This window comes from Calonectris borealis, chromosome W, assembly GCF_964195595.1.
Source record: "Calonectris borealis chromosome W, bCalBor7.hap1.2, whole genome shotgun sequence".
In the NCBI taxonomy this organism is placed as follows: domain Eukaryota; kingdom Metazoa; phylum Chordata; class Aves; order Procellariiformes; family Procellariidae; genus Calonectris; species Calonectris borealis.
Genome location: NC_134351.1, coordinates 30,205,397 through 30,233,313, shown reverse-complemented (window position 1 = coordinate 30,233,313; position 27,917 = coordinate 30,205,397). Strand labels below are relative to the sequence as shown.

Here is a 27,917-nt window from a genome sequence, read left to right as displayed (position 1 = left end):
GCAGTATGGGAAGCCGAGGCTTCAGTAACACATTAACTTATTCAGTCATAACTTTGCAGTTGCTGGTAGCTCTCTTCATTAACTGTGGCAAACACAGGAAGACCAGTTATCTTCTAAAATTTCATCTGAATTTTTAGCCCATAGATGAGAGCAGTCAGATGAGTGACCTTCCAGTCAAAGTGACTCACACTGAAACAGGCAAAGTTCTTCTTGGACCAGAAGCACCAAAAGCAAGTCAGCTAGATGCTTGGTTGGAAATGAACCCTGGGTAAGTAGCTAGCAAACCAATGGGGTATTTTTATTATTGGGGGGGTGTCAACTGTATTGTTATTTTTGATGAAACTGTCTTTTTTATCTCTTCAATTTGCCTTTTAATTTTTTACTTGTAAGTTGAGTAGGAAATGTATTGAATCTATTCCATTCCTCCCTTTGTATTTCTAATTCGTATTCTTTTGTCTTCTCTGTACAGCTATGAAGTTGCTCCCAGGTCAGACAGTGAAGATGAAAGTGGCTCTGAATATGAGGAGGAGGTAGGTATGCTTTTCTTCAAATTTCATTTTTAGTAGTGCAGTAGAGCAAAACCCATATTATTTTCCTGTATGTTTCTTTTTTCATAGGCTTGAAGAAAAGCAGTAGCAAGTGTCTAATTGTTTTAAACATAATACAGACAGCAAAATACATCCTTTTTGCAGTGATGCTCATAGCATAGCATGTCTTTTATATGTGCTGTAAATGCCTACGTGATAATCTGAATGAGGGGAAAAGAGAACTTGTTTTACTCTCATATCATCAGAGTAAAAATAATGGAATAATCATGTCAGAACAGGCAAGCAGGTTCCTATTTTAAAATACACCTCTGTAAAGGACATATGGTGGCTTTGTGCTGAATGAAGTTAACATCTTTTATCTTCTAGATGCCTCTTGTATCCGTTATGAAATACTTTTCTACAGAAAGCAATGCTTTCCTAGTCTTAACATTGAAGTATTGCCTATTGAGAGGATGAGAAAAGACAAATTTTATTGATTGTGGTGTGATTCTGACTCAGGTGTTTTGAGTCAGTAAATGGCAAAGGTTTATTAGGATCATTTGCTAGAATACACCTTCATTTCTACAGTTGCACATCAGCATTTGGAAGCTTTCAGGTTTGTTTTTTTTTTTTTCTTGGTAATTCTTCAGTAGGGATGAAATAGGGCCAATGTAATAAGACATAGTTAGGTACATTAATTTGTCGGCTTATATCATCTTTGATAGATGCAATATTATAGAGCAATATTTTGCTCTGTTTAGTTGTTAAGAATTTAAATTGTTCCACAACACCCTTTTCTTCAAATGGTTCAAGCATTGTTAGAGAGCTCCCAGTAAAATCAGAAAAATTTACCCATTTGTCATCCGTTGCAACTGTAGCTAGAAGGGAAACTATAAATAAAGATTAAAAATATAATCTGTTTTAAAAAAATAATAAACCAAAAGCTTAAAACAGCATGAATGCAGGAGCTCTTGCCAGTTTTTTAAGCTGTCTTACAGTATTGTGCATCTTGAATATGATACAAATATATGCATAATATCAGTCTGCTCTATGAGCAGGACAGGTAGAGTAAGATTTTTATAAATGAGAACACTGAAGAGGAAAATATTTTTTCTTAAAGTATTGTGTCTTTCTGTTAGTTAATCTATGTAAATTTTTTTGTTTTGTTTTGTTGCAGTGTATCAAGATAGCTGTCAGTTGAACTTTTTGGTTCAGGTTCCTGTCAGTATAAAGCATTTTTCAATGAAAACTGTTAATAAATATGTGTTAGCCAAAGTTACGACTGAGTAGCATTGGAGAGTACAACATTTTCCTGCCCTTTTTCCATATACTCTAGGATGATGAAGAAGAATCAAGTAGGTTAGAAGCAGATGAGAAGATACTTCTGGATCCTAACAGCGAGGAAGTTTCTGAGAAAGATGCTAAACAAATCATTGAGTGAGCTTTGGATTCTGCCTTTTTTTTTCTTTTTTTCTTTTTCTCTCCTCCCCACTTTGCCCCTGAATGGTGATTTCTTATCAGGGCTCTCAAAATTAGCTTGCTCTAGATTACCATGAGTGGCTGGTTGTTGTAGCACCTGTGACATGCATCTGCAGGAGAAGGGATATGACTGCTTGGTAGTACTTGTTTACTAAAAAAGTAATGTGCATTCTTCTAAGGGTGAACTTCCCACAGTTGAGGATTTCTACTGCCTCTTTACCACTTGTATAAATAAGTGAACTGTATTGAAAAATATATGTATTTGTGGGAATTTACCTTTATTCTTTGTCTGCTTTCCAGGACAGCCAAACAAGATGTGGATGATGAATACAGTATGCAATATAGTGCTAGAGGGTCTCAGTCCTACTACACTGTTGCTCATGCAATCATAGAGAGGGTGGAGAAGCAGTCTTCTCTTCTTATTAATGGTACACTAAAACATTATCAGGTAAGAAATATAGTTAGCTTAAGTAGTTCCAAACCCTTTTATTCAAAATAATACCCTGCTCTACAGCTGACAGTTACATAATAATGGCCAGGCTCCTATATAATATACTTTTCATTGAGTAAAGCATGTTAAAATGTTTAAGACTTGCCTTATCCTAGATATTTCATTACAGTACTTAAAATGACAAACTGTTTGAAAATGCATGCAGAAATACAAGATATCTATTAGGTTAGAAATTGATGATCATATGGGGAAAGGGAATGTAGTCTTCTATCCCAGATCAAATTTCATACATACTGCTTGAATAGTAATATCAACTTTCTATATACACCTGTAAACATCTCTTTTCATTGCAGAACAATAGTGTTTTGGTTATGCTCTCCTTCCCATCAACCCAGTATTTGGATTTTTGCTCATTATTTTAATTTTAATTTATTATTTTTTTAAATAATCTTTTTCTTCTTTTAATATTTAAAAAATTAACAATTTGAGCTTTTAGCGCCTCAAGCGTGGATCTCTAGTGATTGAACTGATAAAATTGTTCTATACAATATTTGTTTTATATACAGATTGTTAGTGTTACAGATAAGGTACATACTTTTCCAGAGAGCTTTACAGCAGGTGTGTTGAGGCCTGGTTTTGGTTCTTGTCCTATCACTCTCCCTTTGACTCTTATGCCCCTCAATTTCCTCTAGATCTTATCCATTTTTTCCTGCCCCAATTTCCTTCTCTTTTTTTTCCTTTTTCACATTCTTCATTCTTGAAATTAGTTAAGCTGCCTCTTCCTTCTGCACATCAGTACACGTCAGTGAAGGGGTGACTGATGACACAGGAAAGGGTTCCTCTATTATCAGTTCTGCAGCCACTAGTAAGTGGGAGACAACTGCAGAAAAAGTTCTGCTTGACTGTTGTTGCCCTGAGTTCAGTAAAGACAGTCTTCAGAGAATTTAGTACCTAAATAAAAATCAATCAGCATATGTGTGAAGCTGATAGATTGGCTGTATTATTTTGTATAAATTTTCATGGATACAATGGATTATTTTTTTACATACAAAGTTTTCCCCATACTTCTTAGCTGAACTTTCTCAGACCTGTTAATTTAATTCTCTCCTCATACATGAGACTCATCAAACATCTGGATCATGGAAGTGGGAATGTGTCTAGATGTTGTGGTTTAACCTGGCAGGCAGCCAAACACCACACAGCCACTCACTCACTCCCCCTGCAACCCAGAGGGATGGGGGAGAGAATCGGGAAAAAAAGTAAAATTTCTGGATTGAGATAAAGACAGTTTAATAGAACAGAAAAGAAAGGAATAATAATAATAGTAGTAGTAGTAGTAGTAGTAATAATAATAATAATAATAATAATGGAATATGCAAAATGAGTGATGCACAATGCAATTGCTCACCACCCACCGACTGATGTCCAGCCAGTCCCCAAGCAGCAATCGCTGTTTCCCAGCCAACTCCCCCCAGCTTATATACTGAGCATGACGTCATATAGTATGGAATACCCCGTTGGCCAGCTGGACTGGCTGTCCTGACTACGCTCCCTCCCACCTTCTTGTGCACCTGGCAGAGCATGGGAAGCTGAAAAGTCCTTGACTTTGTAAACACTACTTAGCAACAACTAAAGCATCAGTGTGTTATCAACATTCTTCTCATCCTAAATCCAAAACACAGCACTTTACCAGTTAATAGGAAGAAAATTAACTCTATCCCAGCCAAAACCAGGACAGTATCCATCCCTTATTCCATATCATCTACATCATACCCAGGTCTCACATTTGCCAATACATTCCAATTAATCACCACGACTTTTCCTGCCTTTTGATATGCACACAGAGATGTCATTCCCTGAGTCTATGGGCCATCCCTCTAAAATGTCCATTGAGTTCATTTAGTCCATGACTTTGGGCTCCATCTGTCATAACAGTCTTTCAGGGCAGGACAGATGGTGTGTGGTGTTGGATTGTTGCGTCCTGAAGCCAGTTCTGGTTCCATTATTGCTGCACTTTGCTTGGTTTCATCAAAGTTCATTCTTCATTAATCTGGGTGATTCTTACTGCAATACCATTGATATGACATACAGTATTATATAGCAATTAACATCATACAATTCAGTTCATTGGCTATTTTCACCCAAAATCAAATCCCCTTGAGGTACACATCGGACTTCTCCATCCTTTCGCATTACCCACAAAGTGCACCCAGGTCCTTGAGCAAAAGCAATCCCACGAACGGGTTTTCCCTTGCCAGAGGCAGGAGTAACCCAGACTGTCTTCCCCAGCATATTTCTTATGTGCATGACAGGGACTTTATCTCCATGTACAGTACGTAAGGGTTTGGATTGGGCAGGGCCAGCTCGATTAACAGATCCCCTAGTGTTGACTAACGAGGTGGCTTTTGCTAAATGTGTACCCAATGCTTGAATGTCCCACCACCCATTGCTCTCAGCGTAGTCTTTAGCAGTCCGTTGTATCGTTCAATTTTACCAGAGGCTGGTGCATGGTAGGGGATGTGATATACCCACTCAATGCCATGCCCTTTGGCCCAGGTGTCTATGAGGGTGTTTTGGAAATGAGTCCCATTGTCTGGCTCAATTCTTTCTGAGGTGCCATGTCGCCATAAGACTTGTTTTTCAAGGCCCAGGATGGTGTTCCGGGCGGTGGCATGGGGCACGGGATATGTTTCCAGCCATCCGGTGGTTGATTCCACCATGGTGAGCACATAGCGCTGGTTGTTTTTGATGTTCTTCAGTGGCCCGACTCTTGGGTACGTGAGCATCTACGTGACGTACTTTTACAACCAGGTTCTCTACCCGGGCAGCAATATCTTGCCACAATGCGGCAGCCCAGATGGGTTTGCCTCTGCGCTGCCAGTTGTTCTGCTTCCATTGCTGCAACCACCCCCACAGGGCATTTGCCACCATCCATGAGTCAGTATAGAGATAAAGTACTGGCCATTTTTCTCGTTCAGCAATGTCCAAGGCCAGCTGGATGGCTTTCACCTCTGCAAACTGGCTCGACTCACCTTCTCCTTCATCAGTTTCTGCAACTTGGCGTATAGGACTCCATACAGCAGCTTTCCACATCCGATGCTATCCTACAAGGCGACAGGACCCATCAGTGAATAGGGCATATTGCTTGTCATTTTCTGGTAGTTTATTATACAGTGGGGCCTCTTCAGCACGTGTCACCTCCTCCTCTGGGGATATGCCAAAATCTTTGCCTTCTGGCCAGTTCGTGATCACCTCCAAGATTCCTGGGCGACTGGGGTTTCCTATTCGGGCTCGTTGTGTGATCAGTGCGACCCACTTACTCCACGTAGCATCGGTTGCATGATGTGTAGAGGGGACCCTCCCTTTGAACATCCAGCCCAGCACCGGCAGTCGGGGTGCCAGGAGGAGCTGTGCTTCAGTGCCAACCACTTCCGAAGCAGCTCGAACCCCTTCATATGCTGCCAATATCTCCTTCTCAGTTGGAGTATAGCAGGCCTCGGATCCTCTGTATCCCCAACTCCAGAACCCCAGGGGTCGACCTCGAGTCTCCCCTGGAGCTTTCTGCCAGAGGCTCCAGGTAGGGCCATTCTCCCTGGCTGCGGTGTAGAGCACATTCCTTACATTTTGTCCTGCCCGGACTGGCCCAAGGGCTACTGCATGAACTATCTCCTGTTTAATTTGTTCAAAGGCTTCTTGTTGCTCAGGGCCCCATTTGAAATCGTTCTTCCGAGTCACCTGATAGAGAGGGCTTACAATCAGGCTGTAATCTGGAATATGCATTCTCTAAAAGCCCACAACGCCTAAGAAGGCTTGTGTTTCCTTTTTGCTAGTTGGTGGGGACATGACTGTTATTTTGTTGATCACATCCATTGGGATCTGATGATGCCCATCTTGCCATTTTATTCCTAAAAATTGGATGATGTGTAGAGGGGACCCTCCCTCTTAACATCCAGCCCAGCATCGGCAGTCATTAAATCCAGTTGGCGGCTAGTGACGAGCGGTGTTCCCCAGGGCTCAGTTTTGGGGCCGGTCCTGTTCAATATCTTTATCAATGATCTGGATGAGGGGATCGAGTGCTCCCTCAGTAAGATTGCAGACAACACCAAGTTGGGCGGGAGTGTTGATCTGCTCGAGGGTAGGAAGGCTCTGCAGAGGGACCTGGACAGGCTGGATCGATGGGCTGAGGCCAACTGTATGAGGTTTAACAAGGCCAAGTGCCGGGTCCTGCACTTGGGTCACAACAACCCCAGGCAACGCTACAGGCTTGGGGAAGAGTGGCTGGAAAGCTGCCTGTCGGAACAGGACCTGGGGGTGCTGATTGACAGCCGGCTGAACATGAGCCAGCAGCGTGCCCAGGTGGCCAACGGCATCCTGGCCTGTATCAGAAATAGTGTGGCCAGCAGGACTAGGGAGGTGATCGTGCCCCTGTACTCGGCACTGGTGAGGCTGCACCTTGAATACTGTGTTCAGTTTTGGGCCCCTCACTACAAGAAGGACATGGAGGTGCTGGAGCGTGTCCAGAGGAGGGCAACGAAGCTGGTGAAGGGCCTGGAGCACAAGTCTGATGAGGAGCGGCTGAGGGAACTGGGACTGTTTAGCCTGGAGAAGAGGAGGCTGAGGGGAGACCTTATCGCAATCTACAACTACCTGAAAGGAGGTTGTAGCGAGGTGGGTGTTGGTCTCTTCTGCCAAGTAAGTAGCGATAGGACGAGAGGAAATGGCCTCAAGTTGTGCCAAGGGAGGTTTAGATTGGACATTAGCAAAAATTTCTTTACTGAAAGAGTGGTTAAACATTGCAACAGGCTGCCCAGGGAAGTGGTTGAGTCACCATCCCTGGAAGTATTTAAAAGACGTGTAGATGAGGCGCTTAGGGACATGGTTTAGTAGGCATGGTGGTGTTGAGTTGACGGTTGGACTCGATGATCTTAGAGGTCTTTTCCAACCTTAATGATTCTATGATTCTATCTCCTGTGCAGGTCCCTTGACCTTACTTTGTTTTATGGCAAAACCGGCCTTCAGAAGGATTCGGACTATTCTCTTCCCTTTCTCAAAAACTTCTTCTGCTGTTCTGCCCCATACAATGATGTCATCAATGTACTGCAGGTGTTCCGGAGCCTCACCCTGTTCCAGTGCGGTGTGGATCAGTCCATGGCAAATGGTAGGGCTGTGTTTCCACCCCTGGGGCAGTCGGTTCCAGGTGTACTGGATGCCCCTCCAAGTGAAAGCAAACTGTGGCCTGCACTCTGCCGCCAAATGGATTGAGAAGAACGCATTAGCGATATCGTTTGTAGCATACCATTTGGCTGCCTTTGACTCCAGTTCGTATTGGAGTTCTAGCATGTCCGGCACGGCAGCACTCAGTGGCGGCGTGACTTCGTTCAGGCCACGGTAGTCTACTGTTAGTCTCCACTCTCTATTGGACTTTCGCACTGGCCATATGGGACTGTTAAAGGGTGAGTGAGTCTTGCTGATCACTCCTTGGCTCTCCAGTCGATGAATCAGCTCATGGATGGGAATCAGGGAGTCTCGGTTGGTGCGATATTGCTGCTGGTGCACTGTTGTGGTAGCGATTGGTACCTGTTGTTCTTCAACCCTCAGCAATCCCACAACAGAAGGATCCTCCGAGAGACCGGGCAAGGTGGACAGCTGTTTAATTTCCTCTGTCTGCAGGGCAGCTATACCAAAAGCCCACCGGTACTCTTTTGGGTCCTTGAAATACCCTCTCCTGAGGTAGTCTATGCCAAGGATGCACGGAGCCTCTGGGCCAGTCACAATGGGTTGCTTCTGCCACTCGTTCCCGGTTAGGCTCACTTTGGCCTCCAATACAGTTAACTCTTGGGATCCCCCTGTCACTCCAGAAATACAAATGGGTTCTGCCTCTTTATAGCTTGATGGCATCAGGGTACACTGTGCACTGGTGTCTACAAGAGCCTTATACTCCTGTGGGTCTGATGTGCCAGGCCATCGAATCCACACAGTCGTTTGTCCCTTTCCTCCACCTGGCTGGAGGCAGGGCCCCTCTAGTCCTGGTCATTGTATTCGCTATTCACTTCTTGTAAGTACGAATCAGAAATCCTTTTGTTAAGGTCGGAAGTGGAATCAGCCCTTCTACTGTTTCTGGGGAACTGCTCCCTGGAGACTGGAGCAGCAGTTTTCCTGGAAGAACCCCCTTTTGTGGTTGTTTTTCCTTGCAACTCATGTACCCGTGCCTGTAGGACTGAGGTAGGTTTTCCATGCCACTTCCTCATGTCCTCTCCGTGGTCACGCAGGTAAAACCACAGGGTTCCCCAGGGTGTGCATCCACGATATCTCCTCTCTTGAGCATAGGGACGGTTACTCCTAATGGCTGAGACACTGGCCCGTGCAGGTGGGGAGTAGGACGTATCCTCTTTGAGTTGCTGGAACTCCCAAGGCAGTTTCTCCACAGCAGAGACGCAGGCCTGTAGAGAGGAAGAGAGACTTTCTTCATATTGCTGGAGTTGGCCAGCGAATTCATCCACCGTTTGTTCCTCTCCATCTCTCCAGGTCATTTTTGCCAATGAGTTTGCATGTGACGCTGTTGTGCTCCGTACAAACTTCCGCCACATGTGTCGGGTACATTTGACTTCATCTGGATCTTTGGGTAACTGCTGGTTGTTCAGGTCATCATAAATCACCTCCAGCATGCCTAATTCTCTCAGGTACTGGATACCTCTTTCCATGGTGGTCCACTTGCCTGGGTGGCATATAACATCTTCCTTGAAGGGATACCTTTCCTTCACGCCTGACAGGAGTCGCCTCCAGAGGCTGAGGACTTGTGCCCCTTGCCCAATTGCTTTGTCAATGCCCCCTTCCCTAGAAAGGGATCCCAGCTGCTTGGCTTCCCTCCCCTCTAATTCCAGGCTACTGGCCCCGTTATCCCAGCATCGGAGCAGCCAGGTGACAATGTGCTCGCCTGGATGAGGACTGAAATTTTTTCGCATATCTCGCAGGATAGGGATAGGGATCGGGTGGTTACCATCTCATTTACGGGTTCTACCTCCTCCTTCTCCTGTTCTCGTGATGGCCCTGGTTCATCTTCATCCCTTACTAAATGAGCTGATTTCCTTGTGTATTTTCTTTTTTGTATAGGGGTGACTGATACCGGCACAGGTTGGTTCTCTGTTGCAGGGGTGCCATTCTCTATTTCCTCCATAAAAAGCCTCTCAGAGGAAGAGGTATAATTGCTAATGATCTCCATGAGGTGGTACCTGAAATACACTAACGGCTTCATTACAAATACCAAATACCAAATAACCCCCAATGCCAGCGTTTTAATAACAAATCTCCCAGGCAAAACATCATTAATCACTGCAGAGCACAGCAGACTACAAAACCCAACACCAGTCTTTAACAGGTACAGCAAAAACAAGAGCATGGTGTAATTCAGATAAATTAATATCGAGAACAGATGAATGAATATTGTTACCAGCAACTCTTAACAGAAATAAATTCCGTAATATGCTCTAATTAGTCTGTTGTTATCTCAACCCTTCATGCCCCACGTTGGGCATCAAAAAGGACTGTCGTGGTTTAACCCCAGCCAGCAGCTAAACCCCATGCAGCCACTCGCTCACCCCCACCCTCTGGTGGGATGGGGGAGAGAATCGGTAGGGCACAAGTAGAAAAACTCGCGGATTGAGATAAAAACAGTTTAATAATGGAAATAAAACAAAGTAGAACAGTAATAATAACAATGATAACAACAACAGTAACAGAATATACAAAGCAGGCGATGCACAATGCAACTGCTCACCGACCGCTGACCGTGTGTCATGAACGGGGGGCGAGCCCCCCCACACACCTGGTTTTTATACTGAGCATGATGTCACATGGTATAGAATACCCCATTGGCCAGCTGGGTCAACCGCCCTGGCTATGCTCCCCTCCCCCCACAGCTTCCCCTGCACTTGGCAGGGTACGGGAGGCTGAAAAAAAGTCCCTGGTGCAAGCGCCACCCAGCAACAACCAAAGCATCAATGGGCCATCAACGCTCCTCTCATACCAAACCCAAAAACCAGCACCCCCCGACAGCTACTGGGAAGAAAGTTAACTCTGTCCCAGCCGGAACCAGGACAGCCTACAGTACAAAAAATCTTCAGTATGTATAAAATATTACTTTGTAGCGTGGGCCATACTGGCCCTAAATAGCAGTGATGACTTTAATATAGATATAAGTCATATCACCTTTTCCAAGACATATTGGGAACTGCATGCACATAGTACTGTGGAAGGAAAAACAGCATCTAAGTACTAAGAGAAGAACGAACCTCTCTTCTTTAATATTAGTACTACCTACCTCTGTGGATTTCAAATAATTGAAATGATTATTCATTTCAGCTCCAGGGCCTGGAATGGATGGTTTCACTCTATAATAACAATTTGAATGGAATTTTAGCTGATGAAATGGGACTCGGAAAAACCATACAGACTATTGCACTCATCACTTATCTGATGGAACACAAAAGACTCAACGGCCCCTATCTCATCATTGTTCCCCTTTCGTAAGTAAAGAAACTCATTCTGCTATTATTCTGTGTATTGTAGTTTGGTTTCTTAGCAACATGTACTTTTTTTCACACAATGACAAGATGAGGCACGTCTTGGAATTGCACTGAGCGTGTACTCTGAATTTAGCCTGTGATTATTTCTTCCTAACTGATTGTCTAGCATTGAAAGGTGACCAGATGGCTGATAAAAGCACTTTGTTTCATTAATTTTACTGTTCACTTGCTGGCATGCTATATAGTATGTCCTACTTCACTGTTACTTACTCCTCACATTAGCCACGAGAGAGGAATGATACTTTTTTTTTTATATTATATGCCTGTAGTTTTCCCTATTCTAGGAACCTTTTAAAGTTTCTAGAAGAGAGAAGCTGAAACTTGAGTGATTTTAGTTATTTTAAAACTCTTTCTTCCTTCTCTTCTCCCCCCATAAGATGCACATTAGACCAGGTTGGTGCTGCCTTGGCATGTCCAATGACTTCACAAACAAAAAGGTTATCTTCTGTTCCCATATCATACTGGCAAACACACTTTTACCCATTTTAAAGACTATTTATTGTCATCATAAAGCTGAAACCACACAGTGCAAAACCGAATCTGCCTAGTGGCAATAGTATATCATTATAGCTGAATACAGATGTATTTTACTGTAGACTTCATATGGCTATATCTGAAAAGTTGCAGGCTCAATTTATGAGAGGTGATCAGCTTACAATGACACATAAGTCTTTCTGTGTAGGTATATCTTCTCCTTAATATGTGTCAAAATACAAAGGTATCCTTCAAATAATACTTTGCTGAATTGGTCTGAAAGGGACCCCTGAATATAAGGGGAAGAGACATTTTCCCCACTTTATTTCTATTTCCTCCCCTCTCAAATAAAGATACATATATCCTGATACAATATATTATGTGCTTCTTTTTAAATATACTGTTTATTATAGGGGGTGTAAGAAGTATGTTGAGAATCCAGCATTCAGTGGGAAACAGATGGCATAATTATGAATTTTAACTTTTTTTTTTAACATATAATGAAATATATTATTTTTACCTATTAATCTTGTATTTAGAACTTTATCCAACTGGACATACGAATTTGACAAATGGGCTCCTTCTGTGGTGAAAATATCTTACAAGGTTTGATTTATTTTTTATATGAACATCAAGCTGAAAGAATAAAACATTTTTTTTCCTCAGCCCCTACATTCATTTGTAAACTGTGTTTGTTTGTAAAGTTTTGTCATGTACATTATGTGCTAAGCAGTGAGAGTTAATCATCCCAAGATTACTGTAATTAACTGTAATTGCTTTTGGTTAGTGAAATGCAGAATAAAATTGTTAAATACCATATTGCAAGGATTTGCTGAGAGCAATACAAATGATAAATACTGCACATTTTGTTTACAGCTGAATATTTTGTTGTTTGGCTACTGCAGTTCCTATAAAGTCAAGCAATTAGTAAGGAGACTAAACTGCCAGCTGCATGCATTCCCATATAAACAGAGCTTTACAGTCCAGCAGCTGGTTATGGAAACCACTCTTGAAGGAGTATGGAATATATCAATATATTTGGTATGATTTTGCAGGATTACAAGGTCATATATTGGCTCTTTCTAATTCATGACTGTACTGCATAGAAATATAGGTATAGCTGTTTTCTTCATCCTTTGTCTCTCTTTTAGGGGACACCTGCCATGCGTCGCTCACTTGTTCCTCAGCTTCGAAGTGGAAAATTTAATGTTCTTTTAACTACTTACGAGTACATAATAAAGGACAAACATATTCTTGCTAAGGTAAGGAATGTCTGTCATCTCTTAACAGCTAACCCTAAAAGACATCACCTTATTTGGTGCCTAGCACAAAACACCTGTTTTTGATTTATAGTCCTGGATTGCTGTTTTGTCTTGCTAAAAATTAACCATTTCATCTACCTTTTCATTCCCCTGTTGACAATTGGATCTCTCCCTCCTGAAAACAGCAGGATTTTCCTGGATATAATTCAGAGAATAATATTATTGCTCTGGAATTTTGTCAGTACTGTAGACTTACCTGTCTTTTAGAAAAGTGTGATTTTTCTTTCCACTGCCTGATAGCATTTATCCTAATCTGTCATCCTGACTTTACTTTTCTAGTTCTGTTTCTGAGCTGAAGCTCGCTGTTATTACAACCTCTCCAGCTGCATCGTGTGTTTTTCCCAAGTGACCACCTATATAATGAATTTGATATCCAGATGCTTTATTACATAAGACTCAGTTTTTAAAACCTCACAAACTGATCTGTGGATATCGGTGCCTCAGATGTAATGAATTGTTTTGAAAACTGTATGGTAGTGTAAGAGTATTTTATAAAATACACACAAACCCGACGAGGTGGGTATGTTTTGCCATACTGTGAAACCTTGTGATCCTATTGTCTTCCTTTTATCCTATTATATATTTAGATGTCTCATTTGTCCTCTCTGGAACATAGACAGTACATGATCTTAGCATAATTCTGAATGGTTGAAAACAGTTTTACTCTGCACAGTTTTTCTATCCTTCTAGTTTTTGCCCACCATTACTAAAAGATAAGAGCAGGGAACAGCAGTGTAGCACCAATCTTTTCTGTGCAATGGGGCTACATAGCATCTGATGAAAGCACTTGAGGACTACAAACTGAGACCTTACTGGTCATGTGATCAGTACATCATAGTCTTGTTATGTTGCTGCGTACCCCATCACATGACTCAAATTTTGCACATAACTACAAACAGAGGTATCCTCTGGTTTATGACTGGCACGCCCTTGGCATAGGGATTTAGGGATCTGGGGGTGCTGGTCAACAGTAGGCTCAATGAGTCAGTAGTGTGCCCTGGCAGCCAAGAGGGCAAACTGCATCCTGGGGTGCATTAAGCACAGCATAACCAGATGGTCAAAAGAGGTGGTTATGCCACTGTATTCAGCGTTGGTGCAGCCTCACCTTGAATACTGTGTGCAGTTCTGGGCCCCTGTTATGGTTTAACCTGGCAGGCAGCTAAGCACCACACAGCCGCTCGCTCACTCCCCCCCAGTGGGATGGGGGAGAGAATCACTAGAGTAAAAATGATAACACTTATGGGTTGATATAAGAACAGTTTAATAATTGAAATAAAATAATCTAATAATAATAACAATAATAATATGTAATGAAAAGAAAGATAACAAAAAGAGAGAGAAACAAAACCCAGGAAAGACAAGTGATGCAAATGAAAAAAAAAACAAAAACAATTGCTCACCACCCGCGGACCGATGCCCAGCCAGTCCCTGAGCAGCAGCCCCCCGGCCAGTTTTCCCCTAGTTTATATACTGAGCATGATGTCATATGGTATGGAATATCCCATGGCCCAGTTTCGGTCAGTTGTCCTGGCTGTGCCCCCTCCCAGCTTCTTGTGTATCTCCAGCCTTCTCAGTCCGCAGAGCATGAGAAGCTGAGGCGGCCTTGACTGTGTAAGCACTTTTCAGCCATAATGAAAACATCTCTATATTATCAACACTGTTTTCAGCACAAATCGAAAACATAGCCCCATACTAGCTACTACTACAAACAAAATTAACTCTATCCCAGACAAAACCAGCACAGCCCCACAATTTAAGAAGGATGTGAAGGTACTTGAATGCATCCAGAGGAGGGCAACAAAGCCGGTGAAAGGGCTGGAAGGCATGTCCTATTGAGGAGCGGCTAAGGACTCTGGGTTTGTCTAGTTTGGAGAGAAGGAGGCTGAGGGGCAACCTCATTGCTCTCTACAGCTTCCTGAGGAGGGGAAGTGGAGAGGGTGGTGCTGATCTCTTCTCCCTGGTATCCAGTGATAGGACGCGTGGGAATGGTTCAAAGCTGCGTCAGGGTAAATTCAGGCTAGATATTATGAAGCATTTCTTTACCGAGCGGGTGGTCAAACACTGGAACAGGCTTCCTAGAGAGGTGGTCGATGCCCCATGCCTGTCAGTGTTTAAGAGTCATTTGGACAATGCCCTTGATAACATGCTTTAATTTTTGGTCAGCCCTGAAGTGGTGAGGCAGTTGGACTGGATGACTGTTGTAGGTCCCTTCCAACTGAACTAAACTATTCTATTCTATTCTATTCTATTCTATTCTATTCTATTCTATTCTATTCTATTCTATTCTATTCTATTTTTGGCATGTGACCTGACTTACATGAAGCCTCTGGTCACATGGCCTAGAATTTGGATATATGCCCAACATTTGTTGGGGGGGGTGGTTATATTTTTGGTTATGTGACACATGCTTGTCCACTGGTTATCTGGCCCAGTTCTTTGTGATCACTGAGGGCCTCAGCAAGCATATAAATCAGCAAGAGGCACCGAAAGCTTCACATCTTTAACAAAGTAGCTTGTGAGGCAGTATTTGCTTTTTAAAAAGCAAAAACAACAACAAAAAATTCCCTAAACAGCTGACATGAAGTGTCTGAAAGGACCGAACTAAAGAACTGCCTGAATCACTGATGTGCTGAGGTTCAAGCAATGTCCCATCAAACTCATCCTATGGGCTATAGGTTAGCTATCCATGTCTTAGCACAGAAAGTAATAAAAACCATGGCAGTTTTCATTCAACATCTGCTCTGACTGCATTAAAGTTTTATTTCAGAAGATGCAGTGACTGATATGTCCTTAATTATGTTGCTTCATTTTGGGGTTAGAAGAAAGGGATTAACTGAATCAAAGCAAAGTTCAGGGTTACTATCTTTTTAGAGAATACAGCTATTTTGTCTGAAAATGCCTTTGCATCCTGTCTAGTTTCTTCTTTCTGACAGTTTCATTTGGATTTCTCGTGTTCTTTTTCTTCCCCAGTAAGACAAATTCTGACCTTATGGTGTCAGTCTCCTGAACTCCTCCCAAGAAATGAGGGGATTCAGCTGTTTGCTGATGCAAGCTTATTTACAGATGTAGCCTGCCTAGTATTTGTTTCTCCTCTTGTTGCTTGGGAGGTCACTAATGCTTGGATAACATCAGATTTGGGTTTCCAGTCATTCAACAAGAATGACTGATGTTTCGGTTTTGAAACGTTCCTGTTTTAAACCTACTGGGAGGTAGGTTCTAATTCTGATGATATCTGACCTGCTTTTTCTTTACCAGCTTTTCTTCTTCTTGCAGATTCGATGGAAATACATGATAGTAGACGAAGGCCATCGAATGAAGAACCATCACTGCAAGCTGACTCAGGTCTTGAACACTCATTATGTGGCCCCTAGGAGGATACTGTTGACCGGGACTCCACTTCAGAACAAATTGCCTGAACTCTGGGCTCTTCTCAACTTCCTCCTCCCTACCATTTTCAAGAGCTGCAGCACCTTTGAACAGTGGTTCAATGCTCCATTTGCCATGACTGGAGAAAGGGTACTGCAACAGTTTGCTTAAAGTTCGTTAGAAACAAACCATTAGGATGGAAACAAAATGGAGGCCATGTTATAGGAATAGTCTTTGAACTCTTCTTTGTGCTCAGAGAATTAGCGTACTTAAAAGCTACCTTTATTATAGCTTTAAAAGTCTTCATTAAAGTGTCTCTTTCTGGACTCTGAGTCAATTTAGTTGTAACATAACAAGTAATTACTGCAAACGTTTATAATGAGAAATAATCTTTTACCTAATCACAAAGACATTGCATAACACACTGAGTTGCCTTGTTGTGACCTTTATAAACTTTTGTAGGTGGACTTAAATGAGGAAGAGACTATCCTGATCATCCGTCGTCTCCACAAAGTGCTCCGGCCCTTTTTGCTAAGGAGACTGAAAAAAGAGGTTGAGTCTCAACTGCCAGAAAAGGTTTGCAATAGAAAGGGGTTTTATACTTTTTTTTTGAGCACTATACAATATTGGTTTTTGAGATGCATCCTAGATAAGAGCACTTATTAAGTGTCCGTTGTTGTTGTGGTTTGTGTTTTTAACTCTGCAAAGAAGAAATACTGGCCACTGAGGAATCCTGATTTCTGCATTCTCAGTCTTAATCCTCAGTCCTACAGCTCTAATTCTGTATGTAGCCACCCAAGGTTTATATAAGACATACAGCTTGTTTCCATAGTATTTGGTTTCAAGGCATTAATAAAAGCCAGTCATACCCTGAGGGTCAGATTGTGCCACTCCCTCATGCACTGAGAAGAAACTTTGCTCGCTGAATTGTTTCACTGAAACTCCTAAAGGACTGTGTGACATTCATAAAGTTAGTAGAATTTTAGTTAACTTTTCAGGACTCTTGAGTTGTGTGAAGTATTTTGTTTGGCTTGTATATGTGTCTTAACCAGTTTGTGCATCTCAGAATGTAAAATTCAACACTGATTTGAAAGGCCACTATTTTAATTTCCAGGCATCTCACTCTACCCACACCCCTGCCCTCCTTTATGATTTTGAGCATCCTTCCCCTTTTTCCCTTCCCCCCAAACCCACAAAAACATAACCAAAAATGAAAATTGAAGGCAGGTTGGGGGGACATTTGATACTTAAACCTGCTGGGTTAAAACCATAACAAAAATCAAAAATCAAGTTATTGTTACATGTGAGTTGTGAGGTTGTATTTACATTTAATGAATGAAGAGTTCTTTATCTGCATTTATAAAAAGACTTCTAATTAAAGACCTAAAAATTTAGAATGTTATGAAGATTGTTGCTGTTTTGACCTTCTGTTCCCCCAAATGTCATATTCACAATAGCCTTCTATGTAGCATTTATTTGAGCTTGAAACATAGATCTGAAAATGTTGTCTGACATTCTACCAGGAAAATCTCATTACTGAAATTTTTATTGCATTTCAAATTTCTGCCAATTAGAGCCACTGTATTTGATAGAACAATTAAGAGTCATGGGAGAAAAAGGATTTATAAGTTGCATATGCACTGTTACTTAGTGGAGCACTTTCATTTCTGTCCCCGTTTTCAAAACAAAGCATGTCTGACTTGAAGCATCAGACTTTTTGACAGAAGTCTGTTGGTGACAGTTCTAGCTGCTCTGACAGGCCCCTGATAAAGATGCTAAGTGGATGTTCATGTTTCTTACCTGTGAGCTCATCCTCCTGTCCTTCTGAGATGAAAATAACCTATTGATTTTTTAGTTATAAAATCATATAGGTTGGAAAGGACCTCTGGAGGTCTCTAATACAACCTCCTGCTCAGAGCAGGTCACTCAGGACCCTGTCTAGTTGAGTTTTGAATATCTCCAAGGATGGAGATCCCACAACCTCTCTGGGTTCCTGTTCTAGTGTTTGACCACCCTCATGGGAAATTTTTTTCTTTATATCTAATCAGAATTTCTCACTTTCCAACTTGTGACCATTGCCACTTGTCCTTGTGCTGAATGTTTCCAAGCAGAGTCTGGCCCATTAGGTAGTTAAAGAAAGCAATAAGGTCTCCCGAGCCTTCTCTTCTCCAGGCTGAACAAGTCCAGCTCCCTCAAACTCTCCTCATATATGTGCTCCAGCCCTCTGTCCATTTTGGTGGCCCTCTGCTGGGCTTGCTCCAGTATGTCCATGTCTGTTGTGTAGTGGGGAGAAAAAAGCTGGGCACAGCACTCCAGATGTGGCCTCACCAGTGCTCAATAGAGGGGAAGGATTGCTTTCCTTGACCTGGTGGCTGCACTTTTGCTAATAAAGCCCAGGATGCTGTTGGTCGTCTTTGCTGCAAGGGCACATTGCTGACTCATGTTCAACTTTTTGTCCACCAGGACTCCAAGGTCCTTTTCTACAAAGCTGCTTCCTAGCCAGTTGGCCCCCAGAGTATACTGGCATTATTCCATCCCCAGTGCAGGACTCGGCATTTCCCTTTGTTGAACTTCATGAGGTTCCTGTCAGCCCATTTTTCCAGCCTGTTGAGGTTCCTTTGAATAGCAGCCCTGCATCCAGCATATTGACTATTCCCCCCAATTCGAGGGTTATTCCATCCCAGATGCAAGACTTGGCGTTTATCCTTGTTAAACTTCATGAGGATCCTGTCAGCCCATTTCTCCAGCCTGTCCAGGTTCCTCTGACCTACAGCATATTGAGCACTCCCCCCCTCCAATTTGGTGTCATCCAGAAACTTGCTAAGAGTGCACTCTGTCCCATCATCCAGGTCATTCATAAAGACATTAAACAGTATTGGCCAAGTATTGACCCTTAAGAGACACCACTGATTGATAACTGATTGCAAGTTGGACTACTACTGAGTAGTAGTACTGGATTTTTACCCTTTGAGCTGGGTAATCCAGCCAAATTTCCATCCACTTTATTGTCCACTTATCCAGTCCATATCTCACTAGTTTGGTTATAAGAATACTATGGAAGACCATGTCAAAGGCCTTACTAAAATCAAGGTAAACAAGATCCACTGCTCTCCCCTTGTCTACACAGCCAGTCATCTAATCATAGAGGGCAATCAGTCAGGCATGATTTCCCCTTGATAAATCTATGCTGGCTGTTGCGAGTCACATTCTTGTCCTTCATGTACTTGGAAATGTCTTTGAGAAGGATTTGTTCCATAAGCTTCCCAGAGATGGCGGTGAGGTTGACTGGCCTGTAGTTCCCTGGATTCCCCTTCTTGCCCTTCTTGAAAATGGGTTTGACGTTTGCATTTCCCAGGCATTCAGAACCTCCCCTGATCAACATGACCTTTCAAAGATGATAGAGAGTAACCTCACAATGACATCAGCCAACTCCTTTTGCTGCCTTAGATGAATCCCATCTGGTCCTATGGACTTGTATACGTCAAACTGGTTTAAGTGGTCTCTAACTGTATTTTCCTCTACTATGAGTAATGCTTTACTCCCCCAGACTCTGCCATTAGGCTCAGGGACCTGTGAGGCCTGAGGACAAGCCTTACCAGTGAACACTGAAGCAAAAAAAGGCACTGAGTACATCAGTCATTCCTGTGTCCTTTGGCACTGTCCCTTGCCCCATTGAGCAGTGGGCCTCTGTTTTCCTTAGCCTTCCTTTTACTGCCAGTGTACCTATAGAAGCCCTTCTTGTTGCCCTTCATATCCTTCTCTAGTTCCAACTTGAGCTGAGCCTAGGCTTTCCTAACTTCATCCCTGCACTCCTGGGCAATGTCTCTATATTCCTTTCAGGTAGTCCATGTCTGTCTCCACCTTCTGTGTGCTTCCTTTTTGCATTTGAGCTCAGTCATGTGTTCCCTGTTCATCCACGCTGGCCTTCTGCCATGCTTGCTCGACTTCTTCCACGTCATAAGAAACAACTTCTGCTCTGAGGAGGCTGTCCTTGAAGATTATCCACCTCTCCTTGGCCCCATTGCCCTCCAGAGCAGTCTCCCATGAGATCCTGCCAAGGAGATACCCGAACAAGCTGAAAACTGCTCTCCTGAAGTGCAGGGCTGTGATTCTATTTGTCTTGCTCACTTCTCTCAGGATCCTAAACTCCACAATCTCATGGCTGCTGCAGCCAGTGCAGCCCTCAGCCTTCACATCTTGGAGCAATTCTTCTTTGTGTATGACTATCAAGTCCAGCAGAGCATGTCCCCCATGAGCTGTGTAAAGAAGGCTTCATGTGCTTCCTTTTGTTGATCAGAAAGCCTGTAGCAGATGCCTACCACAATAGCACCTGCACTGGTTTGTCCTCTGATCCTTACTCATAAACTCTCAACTGGCACGTCACCTGCTCCAAGGTAAAGCTCTGTGCATTCGAGCCCCTCCTGTGCATAGGGTGCAATCCCCTGTCCTCACCTTCCCAGTCTGTCTTTCCTGAAGAGCCTGTACCCATCCATGGCAGCACCCCAATCATGTGAGCTATCTCCCACATCTCTGTAATCCCAATGAGATCAGAGTTTTGCAAATGTGCATGGACTTATAATTCCTCCTGTTTGCTGCCCATGCTGCATACGTTTGTGTACAGGCACTTGAGATGGGCCCCCAGTCATGCTGCTTTCATAGGGGAAGCACAAGAACCTCCCAAGTCGTGCTGTCTCCCAGACACTTCTTCGCTGCCCCCCATGCCTTCGCTTTTCTTCAGGTAATGACAATCCTTCCCTGATGTACCTAGTTGAAAGCTTTCCTCACTAGGTTAATGAAATTGTTAGCAAAGATGCTCTTTATTTAGTTTGTTGCAGAATAACTGGAATTACAATTTAGATCAGGTCAGAACAGAAGCAATTACTATAGCTATAGGAGAGAACACAAAGCAGCAGAGTGACAGACTCTGCTGATATGACCTCTGCCCAAATGGGGCAGTTACAGAGTTTATATACCTTTGGGTTATACAACTCGTTCTTCATCAAACCATGTCCGAGAAACAGGACTATAGTAAATTGCAACTAAGAGCGGTAACGTGGATTACTTCATATAGGGAGGCTCCAAACAGTCAGATAAGGAAGCTCTAGACAGTACCTCTTTTTTACAAATAATTCACTCCTTTGTTAATTAAATTGTGCTGACTCGGTGAGGCTGTTAGGTCATGCTGACATGTATTTCTTAACTAGTGAGGCCTCCAAAGGCCTATGAAGTGTTAAATATAACTTAACTTCCACAAGTTTATTTATGAAACATTAAGCATCTTGCTCTTTTTTTTTTAATCACTTCTTGCATTATTTGTCACCATTATTCTGGCTTCATTATGTGACTATTTTCATTTTAGCCTAGTTATTAAAGACAGTGAAGTATACAAGCCTGGCAGTCGAAAAAATGTGTGTTAAATTGGTACATGAAAACTTTTCTTGTGTTACTGGACTTAAGGGTGGTGTGCAGTCAAAACATTCTGAAACTAACTTATTTTAATCATATTTAACAAGAAGTCAAAATGAATTTGGTGTTCATACTCTACTTCATTAGTTCCCCTTTTTTTTAGTAGATATTGAGAAACAAAATAGCATGTTTCCATCCCCACATTGGTAAGTAGAATGCTACTTAGGACTGTAAGTGATGTTATTTATTTTGTGCCAGGTTGTGCCAGTTGTGATTGATGCTTTGCAGGTATAATAAATTTCACAGGTTATTAGCCATTCAGTCTTTTGACAGTTGGTTAAAATTATAAGAAGAGAGAAACAGGAAATAATATTTCCTTTTTTATATGTTTGGTAAAACAGCACTGAATCTACAGTCATGCCCTTAGAATCTGTGTCTTGTAGTAATCATAAATCCCACAGTTAATCTTTTCAAATAGTCATTATTATGCTTGCAAGTGAATTGCAACTTGTTTAAAGGTGCTGTTATGATGAGGATCAAAGAAATATAGTTTTTGTTTTATTTGTTTAGGAAGGCAAGGACTTGGAATTAAAATCATACTGAAATGATTATATCTTGGTAAAAATTGACACTGTATTTGTTAATTGTGTTTTTACACTAGGTTGAATATGTAATCAAATGTGACATGTCAGCTCTTCAGAAGATTCTGTACCGCCACATGCAAGCCAAGGGAATCCTTCTCACAGATGGTTCTGAGAAAGACAAGAAGGTACAAAGGGGAAACTAGAACACTTACAGAACAACAGATCATGATCATGTGTTGACTACATGACTTCTTTTTAAAAAAAAAATTAATAAGTAGGTTCTTACCACAGATATCTTTGAAGAAAGAAATCTCAGACATGTTTGTGTTTTAAAAGACAGTAGTTTGTGCTCTCCATTCATAAGGTAAAAATATGCTGAGTTTAATCCAATAAAAAACCTGACTAATTGGGATTGTGGCAGCACTGACTACTACTGGGTGTTCATCTTTTCTCTCAGAGCCATTATTAAGCACAAATCTTGTTTTGGCCAGCTAGGGTATGAGTGCCTCTGTTCATACATACAAATAACATCTGTTCATGCAAAAAGGTGTTAAAAGAAAAATAAGATTCAAAGTCATGTAGTCATACATTAGAATATGCCAAAACAAATGTTGACTTTTCTATCTTAGGACTTTGGCATATGGTCAAGTTATTGTAGAGAAGACAAGTAGCTATGTATCAGCTTGTCTGTAAATACATATTTTACATTGCAATAGATGTGAGGTAGGTTGGATTTACCGTGAGATTCCTCAGAGTAAGATCATGTAGGCACTTAACACAGAGCAACAAACATGAGCCAGCAATGTGCCCTTGTGGCAAAGAGGGCCAATGGTATCCTGGGCTGCGTTAATACGAGTGTTGCCAGCAGGTTGAGGGAGGTGATCCTTCCCCTCTATTCAGCACTGGTGAGGCCACACCTGGAGCGCTGTGTCCAGTTCTGGGCTCCCCAGTACAAGAGAGAGATAGAACTACTGGAGAGAGTCCAGTGAAGGGTCACAAAGATGATGAAGGGAGTGGAGCATCTCTCCTATGAGGCAAGGCTGAGAGAGCTGGGACTGTTTAGCCTAGAGAAGAGAAGGCTCGGGGGGATCTCATCAATGTATATAAATACCTGAAGGGAGGGTGCAAAGAAGATGGAGCCAGGCTCTTTTCAGTGGTACCCAGTGACAGGGCAAGAGGCAATGGGCACAAGCTGAAACACAGGAGATTCTGTGTGAACATCAGGAAACACTACTGTGAGGGTGACTGAGCACTGGAACAGGTTTCTCAGAGAGGTTGTGGAGTCACCCTCCTTGGAGATATTCAAAAGCTGTTTCTACATAGTCCTTGACAACCTGCTCTAGGTGGCCCTGCTTGAGCAGGGGGGTTGGATCAGATGATCTCCTGAGGTCCCTTCCAACCTCAACCATTCTGTGGTTCTGAGCAGCTGGTGTGTAACAGCTTGTGTGCGCGCCAGTCCCATATATTGGCCCCATTATATGTGTTTTCATGATACAATATGATCACATACTATTTTTCCACCTGCCTCCTGCCAATTTCATTGTCACAATGGATGATATTTTTGTTCAATAACTTATTTTGTTATAACCTCTATTTGATGTGGTCTGATGTGTTATTTACTGTTGAGTATTCAAACCCTGCTCTAAAAACAAAGTTAGTCCTTTCCTCATAGGATCTTCTATGACAGTCATCTCTATATAGGTTCTGAGTACTTTGCAAACATCTGTTTACTTTCTTTTGTTGTATTTTTAATGTAATTTTTCAGCTACCATTTTTTAAGTCTTAGAAAATGTCATTTGACACATTTACATCCAAAGGAGGTAATCAGAATGATTGGAAGTTTAGAACCACTACAGAGACCTATACTAGAGGTTTGAGTTACTTGAATAACTGATAGTAGTTGCCTTTTACAATGCATTTGATGTGGTTGAGGGTTTAATACATATTTGATGACAGAAGAGCAGTGAGACTGGGGAGCCTTCAATTTGTTCTAAGATCTGGAGAGAGGGTACTTGAATGGATGTTGTCCCTCCTGCTCATCTCCCCCTATTCCTGACCTGACTGTGATGCCTTTTACCATAACCACTTTGATCCATGTCCAGTCTATTTTCTTCCTCATCCCAACATCTTCTGTTAGTTCAGTTCTCTGTGCCTAACTAGGCCCAGTTTCCTGGCACAGCCATTCCTGTTGCCCTTCCTCTGACTCAAGATTTGTGTGCAGTCACCTTACTCAACTAAATAGAGGTCAGCCATCTCTATGCCCTCATTCCCTGTTCCCAGTCCACCTCAGCAGGTTTATGTCTACCTCAACGTTGCCTATCTTACATCCTGTTCCTTGTTCTAATTTCCCCCCACCCCCCCAATTTCATTTTGCATCCCAGCCTTCTGCTTACCTCTCTGTCTGGTTTCTCTTGTTCACTAGTTCAGAATCTTCTCTCTGCTTTTTCTTCCTTGCTTCCCTGCCCAGCTCTTTGCCTTAAGCAGTTCTAATTGCCTCTGCTGTCCTCTAGCTTTCTAGTCTCTTTGGTCAGAACATTGCAATCTCAACTCCCTCATACTCATAGGTCCAATTTTTCCCTATCCTCCAACTTTTTTCTTTTCTGTAAGCAATTCATCAGGTTCTCTTATTCATGCTTCCTGGTGCCAGCAGAAGGAGGTGGTGGTCATTGAGAACTCTTGGCTTTGAAGATCCGATAACTATTGTTTTAGGGAAAATTCTGCAGCTCTGGCCTGCTCAAACTAGAGAGAATTCATTAGGATGCAAAGCTCTAGTAAACATTTCATAAACAAATGCAAACTGCAGTTTGGAACAAATTGAGATAGACTTTAAAGGGATCAACAGTAGACTTTGATATGCGGACTACCCTCAATCAAATGTCAGTTCCCTTCCGGAGATGAATTTACCAGAATATAAAATGATCACATAATGTAATTTTTCCTAATCTCACTCTTGGAAATGTCTGAATTGTTTTGGCTGAGATATTTAAAAATAATTTCACCTGAGTGACATAGTGAGTTTGGAAATTGTACCAACTCTGGTAACAGTTTCACAAAGTTATAGCAAATCAAAATAGGACCTTAAAGTAAGAAGTGTTAGTCAATCTTAATATGGTGTTACCATCCTCATATTTTAATTTGAGCAGCCAGATAACTGCACCTTATTTCACAGCTTCAAATATTTTTATTTCATGGTGATATGGTGTTCTGCTTTGGGGTAGAAGTATTTTTATGTCTCCTTTTGAAATTGAGTTTCAAAAGTTTCATTAACAAGCTAGGAAATGGGTTTCGTAATATGATTTGTGTTGTTTGCTTCCCTAGGGAAAAGGTGGGGCAAAAACTCTTATGAACACAATCATGCAATTGAGAAAGATATGCAATCACCCATATATGTTTCAACATATTGAGGTAAGTCTGTCATGTTTGATTTTGTGGGTCTTTTTTATTCAGGTGGCTAACATAGCCAAAAACTGCTAGCACAGGAGGGAACATCTTTGGCAACAACACTTGTGCTGGAAAGAACACATTTGAGAAACACTCATTCCATTCCTCTGTATAAGTGAAGAAATGGAGCAGTCACCAGATTTTTATCTGCAGTCTTAAATTCACTTTTACAGCATTTGTTCTTTTTGAGGCACTATTTTTAAAAAATATAGTTTTCTGAGTTTAAGATATTCCATATCAACTTGCCACTACCTGTGCTTAAAATAAAACTAAATTTTAAAATAGAGATATCAGTTTAAAATGCCATATAGTAGAACATATAGTAGAACCTTGTTATCTAGCAGACTGCTAATCCTTTAGAATATCTATCAAAAATTGCCCCCCTCCATACCCCTCCTTTTTTTCAACAAAGATTTGTTTACTGTGTAGCATTTCTCATTACTGAGCTAAAGCTAACTAAAATGTAGCTACAGTATACAAAGAAATGAACAATTATCTCCTGTGGTGTATTATTGTGTTTTTTATTGTTTGCTCACTTGCTTATTAACTCATGAAATTCAGTATTTTGCAAATGGGTCTCCCAGTAATCAGTGCAAATTAATTAGGTTCTACTGTATTTGTAATCTGGTAAAAAGCATACAGAGGGAAATTATTCCTACAAGCCATGCATTTTAAATAAAGCAGTAGCAAGAAAACATTAGAGTATTTGTGCCACAAGGCAAATTCCAAGGGTATGAGTGTAATGGGACTCAAACCCCATTCATATAGTTTCTTGATATAGGGATGCATAATTTTGGCCACTGTATAGACTGTGTCTAATATTCTGTTTATTGCTTATAATTCTGCAGGAATCTTTCGCTGAACATTTAGGCTACTCAAATGGTGTCATCAATGGGTAAATCTTTATCTTCTTCATATATGCTGCAATGAAACTATTGTATCATATCTTGTTTCCAAAAGCTGTATGTTCTCAAAAGCTAAGCAGTTTCTAAGATAAATCTAATCAGCTATAGAAATAACATGCTTTAGAAGGAACCTAGCTAGCTTAAAACTCTTCCCATAGTCCCCCAGCCTAAGGGACTGCTTCTTACTTCAAGGGATGTTTCATCTCCAAAATGGCAGTTTAAAGTTGCTTTTATATCTGGATGGTAATTAGAATCTTCTGGACTCCAGTTTTGTCCTTGACTGATGCTGAAGCCCTGCTGAGTGACTAATGTCAAAGTAAGAAAGTTTTTATCTGATTTAAAGTAGTTCTTGTGCTTTGAAAAGAAGCATTCGGCTAAAGCAGAGAATGGTTAGGAGAATTTTGAAGATGGATTTCCATTATTTTCATTAACATCATACCAAGATATAGGAACCTTTCTTTCGCAAAACTTCCAGTCCTTGGGCAATGACTGAACATGGTAGAAATGATTGCTGGTTCTTCAGAAAGCTTTTATTCCTGTTGTAACATGTTGTAGCATGGACTTCAGTTTGGGAGGGACCTGAAAGAGAATCCTGATTCCTTTGTCCTCTATGCCCTTTTATAGGAGGACAGAGGCACAGGATCCATACCTGAACCAAAAGATGCTGGTATTAAGAGTGTTATGTGAAGCTTTTCTGCCCCTCTGTCTGTCTCGGGAAAATAGGGAAAGATGGTTATTACACTGCATGTCAATATACTGAATAATAAATCCTGTCTTCATGCAGACAAACCAATGCCTACCTGCCTTGCCTTCCCTCCTGCCTATCCTTCCTGCCTGCTTGCCTGCCTCCCTCTGTCCCTTCCTTTTTTTTAAAAAAACAAAGACACTATCTGAAATTTATTGTGGAGACTCTTTAGGGATTTCTCTCACTCTCTCCCTCTTCTACTCTTCCTTTTTAATTTATTCCAAATTAAAGTTATGTTAGCACTTTTTCCATTGCTTAGATAAAAAAATTAAATAGATTTAAATTTGTTCTCAACACTTCTGTCTGACTGGCTAGAAATGGTTTCCGTCTTACTCTGAGCAAGGGATAGAGGAGGTTGTGTGTATCCTCCACATGGCTCCCTTCCTGTTTAAGTGTCAGCAATGTCTTTATTTCTTTATTAGTATACAAGACCATCTGTCCCTCAAATAGTTTGGCCTTTTGCATAGCAATTATATATGTATACATCTCAGAAGGCCTTGTATCTTGTGGACTGAGTATACAGTTCCTAATGATGAATTATATTTTAAGGCTACAGATTTAGAATTAGAGGAGAGTTATGTGTAATTTGATTTTCTACACTATATGGTTTTCCTACTCATTTAGCCACCTTTGTT

The 27,917-nt window shown here is 41.6% G+C and overlaps 2 protein-coding genes and 1 long non-coding RNA gene across 3 annotated transcripts in view; all 3 read left to right on the top strand.

The window, feature by feature from the left end:
• The window catches only part of LOC142074951 (SWI/SNF-related matrix-associated actin-dependent regulator of chromatin subfamily A member 2-like), a 128,929-nt gene extending 126,961 nt beyond the window's left edge, over positions 1–1,968 (top strand). The window contains exons 10-12 of the mRNA XM_075135963.1: positions 138–268; positions 470–530; positions 1,864–1,968. Of these exons, the coding sequence (XP_074992064.1) occupies positions 138–268; positions 470–530; positions 1,864–1,968 (297 nt within the window). The remainder of the gene's footprint in view (positions 1–137; positions 269–469; positions 531–1,863) is intronic.
• A 344-nt stretch (positions 1,969–2,312) lies between these two features.
• LOC142074707 (uncharacterized) lies at positions 2,313–12,120 on the top strand. Its single transcript, XR_012670672.1, has 3 exons — positions 2,313–2,454; positions 10,816–10,979; positions 12,053–12,120. It is a non-coding gene; the product is annotated as an uncharacterized LOC142074707 (long non-coding RNA).
• Positions 12,121–12,676: 556 nt separating this feature from the next.
• The window catches only part of LOC142074949 (SWI/SNF-related matrix-associated actin-dependent regulator of chromatin subfamily A member 2-like), a 55,784-nt gene continuing 40,543 nt past the window's right edge, over positions 12,677–27,917 (top strand). The window contains exons 1-6 of the mRNA XM_075135962.1: positions 12,677–12,775; positions 16,109–16,351; positions 16,664–16,777; positions 22,269–22,376; positions 25,510–25,596; positions 26,481–26,527. Of these exons, the coding sequence (XP_074992063.1) occupies positions 12,677–12,775; positions 16,109–16,351; positions 16,664–16,777; positions 22,269–22,376; positions 25,510–25,596; positions 26,481–26,527 (698 nt within the window). The remainder of the gene's footprint in view (positions 12,776–16,108; positions 16,352–16,663; positions 16,778–22,268; positions 22,377–25,509; positions 25,597–26,480; positions 26,528–27,917) is intronic.